Below are 12,495 nucleotides of genomic sequence, written 5' to 3'. Positions count from 1 at the left end.
TTTACCTGTTACCTCAATGTTAGTCACTCAGTCATGTCCAACTCTTTGTGACTCCATGGACTGTAGCCCAGCAGGCTCCTCTGTCCATGAGATTTCCCAGGAAAGAATCCTGGAGTAGGTAGCCATTCCCTTCTCCAGGAGATTTTCCTGACCCAGGGATTGAACCCAGGTCTCCTGTATTGCAGGCAGCTTCTTCACCATCTACTGTCTGATAAAATATGTCCAGATATCCTACTAGCATAATGGAATACCAATTTCTATTTTTAATTCTCTCAGTTTTAAATTTTGAATGTTATGCAGTTTAAATGGATGCAGGCTTAAGGTCATTGTATTTTCCCAGTGAATTCATTTTATACCTAAGGAATTGCTTTTTTACCCCCAAAAAGGGTTTTTTTTTCTTTTAAAGCTTTGTTTATCTTTATCTGATGTTAGTATTATAGTATTGCTTTTCTTGTTGTGTTGAATGTCTGCCTGCTTGTTTTGAGTTTTTCTCCTCATTTTCTTCTATTCATGTGATCTTTAAGTATCTCTTGTAAGACAGCATATAATTGGATTGTGTTACTTTTAAAAACTAATATGAAAATCCACTTGTATATTTTTTTATTGAGTTGGGGGACTTAATTAAAAATTTTTTTCTCCTCCTTTTATGACTTCATATGATTGAGTTTTCTTTCCAGGAATTTATTTGGAAGTTCTAAGTCTTTCATTTTTCCCAATGACACCTATAGACTCTACCTACAGAGTTTTAACAAAGTTAAAAGCTAGATGGTATCTCTTTTGTTCCCAAACAGTGCCAGAGTTATATAGCATTCTTATTTCAGTCACACTGCATCATCTCTCATGCAATTGTGTACTGTTTTCTTTTTTCTTTTTTACATTTTAATTTGTGTTAGTTTTATTTTCCTCTGTTAGTATTTATTTGGAGTTACTCATGTCTATTCATCTTCTGGGTTTTTATTACTTCTGCAACCCACCCATTCTTGCTTTGAGTTAATTTCTTTGTTTGTTAAAAGCATGCACTAATGATTTTTCAGCATGATTCTCTAAGGGACTATTGTTCAGTTGCTAAGTTGTGTCCATCTCTTTAAGGTAACCCCATGGATTGCAGTACTTCAGGCTTCCCTGTCCTACACTATCTCCCAAGCTTGCTCAACTCATGTCCATTGAGAGAGTGATGCCATCCAGCCTTCTCATCCTCTGTTGCCCCTTTCTACTCTTGTGCTCTGTCTTTCCCAGCATCACAGTCTTTTTCCAATGAGTTGGCTCTTTGCATCAGGTGGCCAAAGTATTGGAGCTTCAGCTTCAGCATTAATCCTTCCAGTGAATATTCAGAGTTGATTTCCTTTAGGATTGACTGGTTTGATCTCCTTGCAGTCCAAAGGATTCTCAAGAATCTTCTCCAACACCACAGTTTGAAAGCATTAATTCCTCAAGAACTCAGCCTTCTTTATGGTCCAGCTCTCACATCTGTACATGACTACAGAAAAGCCATAACTTTGACTGTACGGGCCTTTGTCAGCAAAGTGATGTCTCTGCTTTTTAATACACTGGCTAGGTTTGTCATAGCTTTTCTTCCAAGGAGAAAGAATCTTTTAATTTTGTGGCTGCAGTCACCATTGGCAGTGATTTTGGAGCCCAAGAAAATAAAATCTGTTACTGTTTCCACTTTTTCTCCATCTATTTCCATGAAGTGATGGGACCAGATGTCACCATTTTAGGTTTTTTTTGAATGCTGAGTTTTAAGCCAGCTTTTTACTCTATGATTTCACCTTCATCAAGAGGCTCTTTAGTTCCTCTTCTGTTTCTGTCATTAGTGTGGTCTCATCTGCATATCTGAGAGAATTTCCATTTTGGATGGTACTGAAAATATTCTTATATCTTTGCTATCATTGCCATTTAGAAGGACATTTTTATTAATGAAATTCTAGATCAAAACTTATTTTCTTTTGGCCTTTTCATTGTCATCTGTTATTTATTGGTAATATGATTCCTGGGTCTTACATTGATCTCTTTGCGGGTAATCTGTTTTTGCTCAAAATAATTTTAAGATATTCTTTTTATTTTTGATATTTTGCTGTTTCAACACATCAGATGGAGGAATGAGTATTTATCCTTTTTGTGATTTGGTATGTTGCTTTTTCTGAGGACTCTTGTCATTTTTTAGTTCTAAAACTCATTTTTTAGTTCTAAAACTTGGAGAGACATTTGCTCTTCAAATATTGCCCCTCTGTGATATGCTGTGTTTTTTCATTCTCAAATTCCTATAAATGTGCATCCTGACTACTCAATCTATTCCCTGTATTTTTGCTCTATCCTGCATTTTTGACTCATTTTTAATGCTGCATTCCAGATATTTTTATCAACTTTATCTAGACCTGGTGCTATTTTGGGTTAAATAAACAGATGGTATTGAGTGAAGTAGACATTATGAAAATTAAAGGCAACTAAGGCAAAATACAAACGCAAAGAAGCTTTGGAGATTTTCTTCTGAAATGTCACTCTGAAAAGAGACACAATTAAGTACATTATTGAATATATATATATACCTTCAGTATACATTTTATGTGTGTGTACAGGTGTATGTTTTCCCAATCTATAGTGAATTCATACCTCTTGCTTATTTATCACAGGACACTTGAAATGGACCAAAGCTGAGGACATTGACATAGAAACCCCGGGATCTATTCTTGTCAACACTAACTTGAGGGCATTAATAAATAAACATACATTTGCTTCCTTACCTCAGCATTTTCAACAGTACCTCCTGCTTTTGCTCCCAGAAGTGGATAGGCAGGTAAGTAGAAGTTTCAGACATTTGATATCAGTTACCAGTTATATCATTATGAAGTGCCGGGTCTGTTATCGAAGATGACTGATACCTGAGTGGATGGTTTTGTAATAATCTAGTATAATAATCTAGTATATTTGTGTAATTTATATACTTATTGCTGGCATTAGTGTGTTTGCTTAATCTGCCAAAACAGACTCATTTTTTACTATCACTAGTGAGCCAATTCAAATTTTAAAATATAGCACATTGCCATAGAGTGGAAACAACAGACCTACCCACATTGAGAAGGAAAAACAAAGAAATCAAATGTTCCATTATCAAATAAATCTTTGAAGTAGCTGCTCCTTTGCCCTGAGGGAATATTGAAGTGCAGCAATAAAAAGCCAGGGTTTCTAAGAAATTATGTAAATGTTTTCATTCTCAGCTCTTTCCAAAAAGCATTTAAAATTTATGTTTGGAGTTGGCTTCTGAGAGTCTATCATCATGAATATGATTGCCTATAAATAATCACCTTTTTATCTTTATTTTTAGTTGAACTGGAAATGCTTTAAGTGTATTTTTGTATTTTTGAAAAGCTTATAAAATAAGGAAGTACAAATATAGACTCATAATAGCAGGCATCAATCATCTCCTGAAGCTGTTGGCTTTGAAAAGAAAAAAAAATATTTCATCACATAAATTTTTATTAAATTTTGCAAAATTATTAAATGGTAACTAAGGAAACATTTCCTTGCAATTCTCATTTCAATAAGAGTTGACACTGTATGTAGTTTGCAGTTGATGGACATATTATGCATGTGTTTATAAATCTGCATCTCAAAACTATAGACACATCCATAAATTGATATGGGCAAGGTTGATTCAACATTTCCATATTATTTTGAACAAATATTTTTAGCTTTTTGTTTGATTCTGTTTTCTTAACAACCCTTTCATACATACTTAAAATTTGATGAGCTGCTATTTTCTACCATTCTTTTGTATATCTTTGGTGGATATTATTGTTCATTTTAGAAAAATACTATTTTGATTTTTGTGCATTTTTGTTTGAAAATTTATTCAATATTTACTTCTGAATATAATAAATATTTGGTGCTTTGGAATAACAGAAATACAGTAAGTACCTATTACATATTTATTGAATCAGTGATTAAATACACTCTAGTTGGACACAGAAGCTATATTCCTAAATAATGAAAATATGAGTTAGAAACAGGTGAACATATAGAGAAAAGCACAAAGTAAATTGAACTTTTGTATGTAGAAGGGAAAAAAAAATCACAGACAAATTCAAGATCCTTGAATTGGGCCTAGAAGTATAGGCAGAATTTGAATAAAATAGGTGGAGATGTGTTTTATGTGAAAGATTCAAATATACAAAATCAAAAGTGAATTGTGAGCGGAGTCTGGATTATAGGAATGACAGTACCAGTGCGTCTGGAATGACAAATTCAAAGTCGATTTTAGAAGATAACTTGAGTATAAGGCTAAGAAGTCTGAACAGTGTTCTTGCTGTGTTTGCAGTGCAAAGCCATTGAGGGCTTTTGAGCAGAGCTGTGTAATAAGATCACTACTTCTTAAGAAAATTATTCTGGCAGTACTGAAAAGGGAATGTTAGAGATGGGAAGCATGTGGAAGGGGTTGTTAGAAGGTCATTTTAGTTGTTCCAAAAGGCAAAACGAGAGCTTGAATTTGAGGAATAGCATTGAACTTGAAAAGGAACGTGGTTTAGCTGCTAAGTTGCGTCCAACTCTTGCGACCCCATGAACTGTAGCCTGCCTGGCTTCTCTGTCCTTGGGATTCTCCAGGCAAGAGTACTAGAATGGGTTGCCATTTCCTTCTACAGGGGATCTTCCAGACCCAGGGATCAAACCCAGGTCTCCTGCATTGCGGGCAGATTCTTTACCAACTGAGCTACAAGGGAAAAGGAATAGGATAATGCAGTCACCATCACCAGTCACATAGCCACCATCATCACTATCATCCAGTGGTAGCAATTTTACATTTTTCCAAATAACACTTGAAGCAGGATTTCGGGAGAAGTCTCTGATAATTCTTGGGTTTCAAGTTGGTATGACTGAGCATTGCATTCAGGTATTTAGAAAAACTTTATTTATTTATTTGGGGGACAGTGAACTTATTAGTTATACAGCTATTCCCTCCACTTCAAGGTATGTGTGGTTTATCTTGTTTACAGTTCTACCTCCTGTTGCTGGAATGAGATTCAGCATATATAAAATACTCACATCTTTTTGCAATAAAGAAATGACAGATTGTCTTAGGATTAGCCAAGTATTTCAGTAACCCAGAAGGCCACTCTGAATAAGTCTAGTATTTAAACCAACCTGTAGCAGTTTCTGTTACTCAGTATTTTCCAGTCACTGTGAGGCATATAAATGAATAAGGCACAATAGCTGTCCTCAAAGAACAGGTAGTTCAGTGGGAAATTATGTATTCAAGAAATATTTACAGAGCATGTATTATTACTTTGCTAAATACAGAGGCTTCAAGAATGATTCTTGCAGAGGAATAGCAGGTGGAGGAGAAAGACAAGCTTATCCTGAAATATAGCTTCCTGTTTACTAGGAAAGAAGTCTGATAACTGGATAGATCTATGGGAAATTTAGTATAAGACCAGGCTTTCTGTCTTGTCTTATAAATAGAAATATAAAGAAAGTCCTCAGAAGGCAGAGAGGGTGAAGAACTTTATTTATTTTTTAACATAAATTTATTTATTTTAATTGGAGGTTAATTTATAATATTGTATTGGTTTTGCCATACATCAGCATGAATCCGCCACAGGTATACACATGTTCCCCATCCTGAACCCCACCCCCCTCCCTCCCCGTACCATCCCTCTGGGTCGTTCCAGTGCACCAGCCCTAAGCATCATAGTACTGAAGAAGATTTTAGGATGAAACAGATGCTTATCTTGCACCTTGAAGGTGTTTTGTAAGTAGCATCAAGAGAAAGTGCATTTTACAGAGGAAGAGCTTGTCATTTACAAAGACTTGCTGTGTGTATGGTAGGATACTGTGCTAAAGGACAGTGTGGTCTACGACCTGGGAGACCTGGTTGCAGAGTCAACTCTTTAACTTCTTCTGAAACCAGGGGATACTCAAGCAATTTCTCAAATGAGAAACAGCAGACAAAGAATAATTTAAATAAATGTACTGCCTGGACCTAGGGCAGGAGAAGAAGATCCAAAGGATAATAAAGTCAGTCCTTATTTTCTCTTAGGAGCCAGTAGCCCTGTAAGTAATGTATTGGACGAAAGATAAGACCCAGGGAGACTGGGTAAGAGATAAAGACAGTAGTTGAGATAAGAGATTGAGAGTCTGCTTTGATTTATGTCATCTAGTGTTGTGCCTGTGTTTTCCTCTAAGCGTTTTATGGCTTCTTACATTTAGGTCTTTAATCCATTTTGAGTTTATCTTTGTTTATGGTGTTAGGAAGTGTTCTAATTTCATTCTTTTACATGTAGCTGTCCAGTTTTCCCAGCACCATTTATTGAAGAGGCTGTCTTTGCCCCATTGTGTAGTCTTGCCTCCTTTGTCAAAAATAAGGTAATCATAGGTGCATGGGTTTATTTCTGGGCTTTCTATCTTATTCCATTGGTCTATATTTATGTTTTTGCACAAGTGCCATGCTGTCTTGATGACTATAGCTTTGTAGTATAACCTGAAGTCAGGAAGGTTGACTCCTCTAGCTCCATTCTTCTTTTTCAAGACTGGTTTGGCTGTTCAGGGTCTTCTGTGTTTCCATATGAATTGTGGAATTTTTTTGTTCTAGTTCTGTGAAAAATACCATTGGTAATTTCACAGGGATCACATTGAATCTGTAGATTGCATTTGGTAGTATATTCATTTTCACAACATTGATTCTTCCCATCTAGGAACATGGAATATTTCTCTATATGTTGTCCTTGATTTCTTTCATTAGTGTCTTGTAATTTTCTGTGTACAGTTCTTTTGTCTCCTTAGGGGTGACATAAATCAAAGCAAGATCCTCTATGACCCACCTCCTAGAATAGCAAATAAAAACAAAAGTAAACACATGGGACCTGATTAAACTAAAAAATTTTGCACAGCAAAGGAAACTGTAAAGACAGTGAAAAGACAGCCGTCAGAATGGGAGAAAATAATAACAAATGAAACAACTGACAAAGGATTAGTTTCCAAAATATACAAGCAGCTTATACAACTCAATATCAGAAAAACAAACAACCCAATAAAAAAATGGGAAAAAGACCTAAACAAACATTTTTCTAAAGAAGACATCCAGATGGCTAGGAAACACATGAAAAGATGCTCAACATCACTCATTATTAGAGAAATTCAAATCAAAACTACAATGAGATATCACCTCACATGGGTCAGAATGGCCATCATCAAAAAGTCTACAAACATTAAATGCTGGAGAGGATGTAAAGAAAAGGGAACACTGTTGCACTGTTGGTAGAAATGTACATTGATACAGCCACTATAGAAGATGGTATGGAGAGTCCTTAAAAAACTAGGAATAAAACCACCATAGGACCCAACAATCCCACTCCTAGGCATATACCCTGAGGAAACCAGAATTGAAAAAGACACATGTATCCCGTTGTTCATTGCAGCACTATTTATAATAGCTAGCACATGGAGGCAACCTAGAGTCCATCAACAGATGAATGGATAAAGAAGTTGTGGTACATATACACAATGGAATATTACTCAGCCATAAAAAGGAACACATTTGAGTCAGTTCTGATGAGGTGGATGAACCTGAAACCTTTTATATAGAGTGAAGTAAGTCAGAAAGAAAAAGATTAAATATTTAAATATTGTATTCTAATGCATATATATGGAATCTAGAAAAATAGTACTGAAGAATTTACTTACAGGGCAGAAGTGGAGAAACAGACATAGAGAATAGACTTACAGACATGTGGAGAGGGGAGGAGAGGGTGAGATGTATGGAAAGAGTAACATGGAAACTTACATTGCCATATGTAAAACAGATAGCCAATGGGAATTTGCAGTGTGGCTCAGGAAACTCAAACAGGGGCACTGTATCAACCTAGAGGGGTGGGGTGGGGAGGGAAATGGGAGGGAGGTTCGGAAAGGAGGGGATATATGTATATCTATGGCTGATTGATGTTGAGGTTTTACAGAAAACGGAATTCTATAAAGCAATTATCCTTCAATAAAAAAATTAATTAATTAAAGAAAGAGAGAGATTAAGAGTCTGTCCTAAGACATCAGGCCTTCGAGAAGAAACGAAAGGACTGAATTCCCTGCATATTTTCAACCCTGAAAAGTAAATGACACTGCCTGTGGGGTCGGTTTGTAGAAGGTCTGGAGGCAAGTGGAGATACTATCTAGAGTTATTTGGGAGGACAAGAAGACTCTGTGGCCCCATCCACATTCGACATTGAGAAATTGAGAACTGTGTCTCTGCCCTGCTGGAGCTGAGCTCAGCCCTCTCTCCCAGCAGCAAGGAACAGGCGACTGAATGCAACAAGCTTCCAAAACTGCTCTATTTCTGTTCAGTTTATAAAAATCCAGAAGGAGGTGAACATCACCATTTTCTAGGCCAGAAGGAGTAGGAAAGGCATGGAAATGTGAATCTGATTACACAAATTTACTTGAGTCAGTGGAAGGTAGTGCAATTATGTGAAATTTCACTTGTATGAAAGCCTGATTTCACATATTTTTACAAAATTTGAAATTCTCAGCTTTCTTGTCTTCTTCCTTTGACTGCCCAGGTTACTGCCTGAGTTCTCCCCTGAAGCAGTCCTATATGCTCTCCTATTCTGGGCCATGTGAAGCCAAAGTTTAATTCATTATGACACCTTTAAAATAAGGGAAGCTGGGTTCCTCATTTATCATTAAGCCAGCCTTTCTGGTATTTGTTTTTTTTTCCATGTTTGTACTTTTCCTTTCTTTTTCTAGAGGACTGTTTATCTTAGATTACATGTTTTACATATTCCTAGTTGTTTTATAACCTTGTCACATCTAGTTGATTTTAATTTTACCTCACACACATTATGCTGCAATTAACAGAAAACTGAACTCAAACTTACTTAAATATAAAGGGGATTTATTGGCTCAGGTAATTGTAAGATGAAGGTTGGAGTAGGCTTCCAGTTGTTAGTCCAAGGATTCAGTTATCACTGACCAGTTTAACTGTGTTTAAAGAATTCATTTAAAAAAATCTTTTCTCTTATAGTTGGCACTATTCTAAACCTGAATTCCTTTGTGGTAAGATGGCTACCTGAATTTTTAAAAACTGGGTGTTTTTCTACTGGTTCACATTCTTAGGGAATATATTTGAAGCTGTTTGTTGACCTCAGATTGGGACTTTATGCTGGGACTCCAACCCAGCCAAAACCCAGGGTGGGACACAAACCCACATGGTCAGGACTTGCTGCTGCTGCTGCTGCTGCTGCTGCTAAGTCACTTCAGTCATGTCTGACTCTGTGCAACCCCATAGACGGCAGCCCACCAGGATCCCCATTCCCTGGGATTCTCCAGGCAAGAGTACTGGAGTGGGTTGCCGTTTCCTCCTCCAATGCATGAAAGTGAAAAGTGAAAGTGAAGTTGCTCAGTCGTGTCCGACCCTTAGCGATCCCATGGACTGCAGCCTACCAGGCTTCTCCATCCATGGGAGTTTCCAGGCAAGAGTACTGGAGTGGGGTGCCATTTCCTTCCAGCCCAAACCCATGGTACTGGTTTCAGGACATAATGGAGCTCAGGTTCTTGATGCCTCATCGCAGAAAGAATTTAGTGAGAGACAAAGGGATAGGTAATACGTGGATTTTCTCAGATTCAGGGAGAAGCATACTCCACAGAGAGAGTAAGGGTCATTGCAGAGGGTGAGTCTGGAGAGAGTATGAGCCATCGCAGAGGGCAGAGTCTGGTGGCCTTGAAATGTTGCTGCGGTTAGTTTTTATGGGCTGGGTAACTTCATAAGCTAATGAGTGGGAGGGTTATTCCAGCTATTTTGGGGAAGGGATGGAGATTTCCAGGAATTGGGCCCACTCCTTTGTCTTTTGGTAGTGTTTTGGAACTGTCAGGAAGCCTCTGGGTGTGTCATCTAGCTTGCTGGTTGAGGATCAAAGGCTAGTCGGAGTCTGCTTGTCTGCCGTCTTGGACCCATTTGATTTTCCTTGGTATATGTTGTGTCCTTGGACTGTGTCATTCCTTCATAAGTTGTGCCCTGCCTCTTTCCTTCCTGTTGCATATTGATGCTTCTGTCCTAGTATTTCAAAAACAGGACCTAAGAGTCACATGAATAGTACTATATGGATCACCTGTCCACTTAAACAATGACTCCAACTGGGGGGAAATGGAATATTCAAATTGGTTTAAAGCAGCCAGGCCTATTCTTGAACTTTAGAGTGCTCATCATCTCCAAAAGTAAAATGGTGCACTGTGAGGAATTCAACTTTAGAAATTTGGTTTTTAGGAAGTTCTGTTGGAGGCTGTGCAGTGGGGGTCTGGGGGGAACGTCAACTATCATTGTTCACTGAAATGGGGTAGGTATGGGTTTTATTTTTAATGTGTTGGGTTGAGATGCTTCTATTATAGGAAATGTCCAGAAGTGATTATGTGTTCAAGTTTTGTAACTGGAGAAAATGTAATTAATGATTAGAATCTACATAGATTATAGTGTCAGCTATGGGATTTGATGATACTGTGAGATATCATAATCATTCCAGAAAAAGACATATATTTGTGAGGAAGTACATATTATAAAGGGTATGGGAGGAGCCAGGGAATAGATAGAAAATAGCAAATCTGTGAGATCATCAATGAGATTATGTGCAGGCAGTAGTGTCAAATGGACTTTAGGAGGTCACAGGGAGTAAGTGGGACATCTTTCCTTCATTCCGTTAGATCCGCCCTCTGCCTCCTTGGCTCTGCTTTGCTCCAGGAGGCTGTCTATAGAGACTAATGTATATATGGACTGCTGCCTCAGCAAGAACAATGCCTCTGTCTTCCTTTGTTTTTAATTTTGCTGTTGTTCGTTTGCTAAGTCGTGTCCAATTCCCTGTCACCCTGTGGGCTGCAGCATGCCAGGCTTCCCTGTCCTTCACCATCTCCAAGAGTTTGTTCAAACTCATGTCCATTGAGTCAGTAATGCTATCTAACCATCTCATCCCCTGTCTCCCACTTCTCATGCTACTTTTAGTCTTCCCCAGCATCAGGGTCTTTTTCCATGAGTTAGTTCTTCGTATCAGCTGGCCAGATATTGGAGCTTCAGCTTTGGCATCAATCCTTCCAGTGAATATTCAGGATTGATTTCATTTAGGATTGATTGGTTTGATCTCCTTGCAGTTCAAGGGACTCTCAAGAATCTTCTCCAGCACCACAGTTCAAAAGCATCAATATTTTGTACTCAGCCTTCTTTATGGTCCTCAGCTCTCACATCCAAACATGATTACTGGAAAAACCATAGCTTGGAAATAATAACAAACTATTAGAAGACTTAAAAATATAGTAGAGAAGTTTCAAGCCTCATTATCCATCAGACCCCCTGTCCCCAATATATTATGATTTTAAGCCTGTTTTTTTTTTTCCTGCAAACAAGGGCATCCTCTTACATAAGCACAATGTAGCCAATCAAGATCAGAAAACTGGCGTTTATGATTCTTACTGTGTAATTCTTAGACTCTATTCACGTTTAGCCACCTGTCCCAGTAATGTCACTTTTAGTAACAAGATCCTTTTAGTATCAAATCTGTCATTGTATTTAGTTGTCATATCTTTTTAGTCTCCTTCACTCTAGAATAGTTCTTCATTCTTCCCTTGACTTTGTGATTCTGACACTTTTGAAGATTATAAGCCAATGTTAGTTTGTGTGATGTTTCCTAGTGATCAGATTCAGATTTTACCATGAGGAAGAATATGACAAGTGATGATGTGTTCTCCTTGCACCTATGAGCTGGCACAAATTTGATTTCTCCTGATACTGATGTTGATCACTTGAACATTCTATTAAAATGTATCCCCCAAGGCTTCTACAGGATATTACATATTTTTTTCTTTGTAATTAAATAGTATTTTGTAAGGACTTTCTTTTAAGCTGTGTAGATATCCTATTCCTCTTCAGCCTGTCAGTTTTTCCACTTACTCCTTTCTCTGTGGTTTCTTCATTGTTCCCTAGTTTTTTAGCAAGTTATTATGCTCAGTTGTCCACATTTGGTCACTAGGAGCCTGTTCAAGCTGGTTCCTCTGGTTTCTGAAGTGTCTCCATCACTCTTTGAGTATCTCATTTGGAATTGTTCCAATCTCATCTTATACTTTCCCTGCCCCAGCCCTGGAATGCACCCCTTCTCCAAGGAACCTTAGTTCCCTTTACTGGAAGGTAGTATTTAGAAATCAAGATCTTACTATACATATGTTCTTTGCTGTTGGGGTATGGCTGCTCCCAGATCTAGGACAGACTTATGAAATACATACATGTCTGTATATGCAGGATTGCGTGCATCCATACATGCCTGTGCATGTTTGCGTGTGTGACTACCTTCTGTGTCTTGGAGACGAGGCACATCTTACAGGAGAAAGAGTATGAGCCTATTCACAGTCCGTAACTGTAAACCAGTTTCCATTTACATTTATTTCTAGTTGCACCTCTATAACTTGTAAACTATGAATTCACACTAATGCATCAAAACTAACCTAATGCCTCCTGGTTTATCCTGGCTTTATCCCTTT

The 12,495-nt window shown here is 37.7% G+C and overlaps 1 protein-coding gene across 1 annotated transcript in view; it reads left to right on the top strand.

Annotated features, from left to right (window-relative positions):
* The window catches only part of ASXL3 (ASXL transcriptional regulator 3), a 196,486-nt gene that overhangs the window by 120,150 nt on the left and 63,841 nt on the right, over positions 1 to 12,495 (top strand). Inside the window, exon 8 of the mRNA XM_069568932.1 lies at positions 2,631 to 2,794. Coding sequence (XP_069425033.1) covers positions 2,631 to 2,794 — 164 coding nt within the window. The remainder of the gene's footprint in view (positions 1 to 2,630; positions 2,795 to 12,495) is intronic.

This window comes from Ovis canadensis, chromosome 23 (genome assembly GCF_042477335.2).
Source record: "Ovis canadensis isolate MfBH-ARS-UI-01 breed Bighorn chromosome 23, ARS-UI_OviCan_v2, whole genome shotgun sequence".
Classification (NCBI taxonomy): Eukaryota; Metazoa; Chordata; class Mammalia; order Artiodactyla; family Bovidae; genus Ovis; species Ovis canadensis.
The sequence above is the reverse complement of the archived record's forward strand: the minus strand, read 5'-3'. Positions and strand labels throughout refer to the sequence as shown.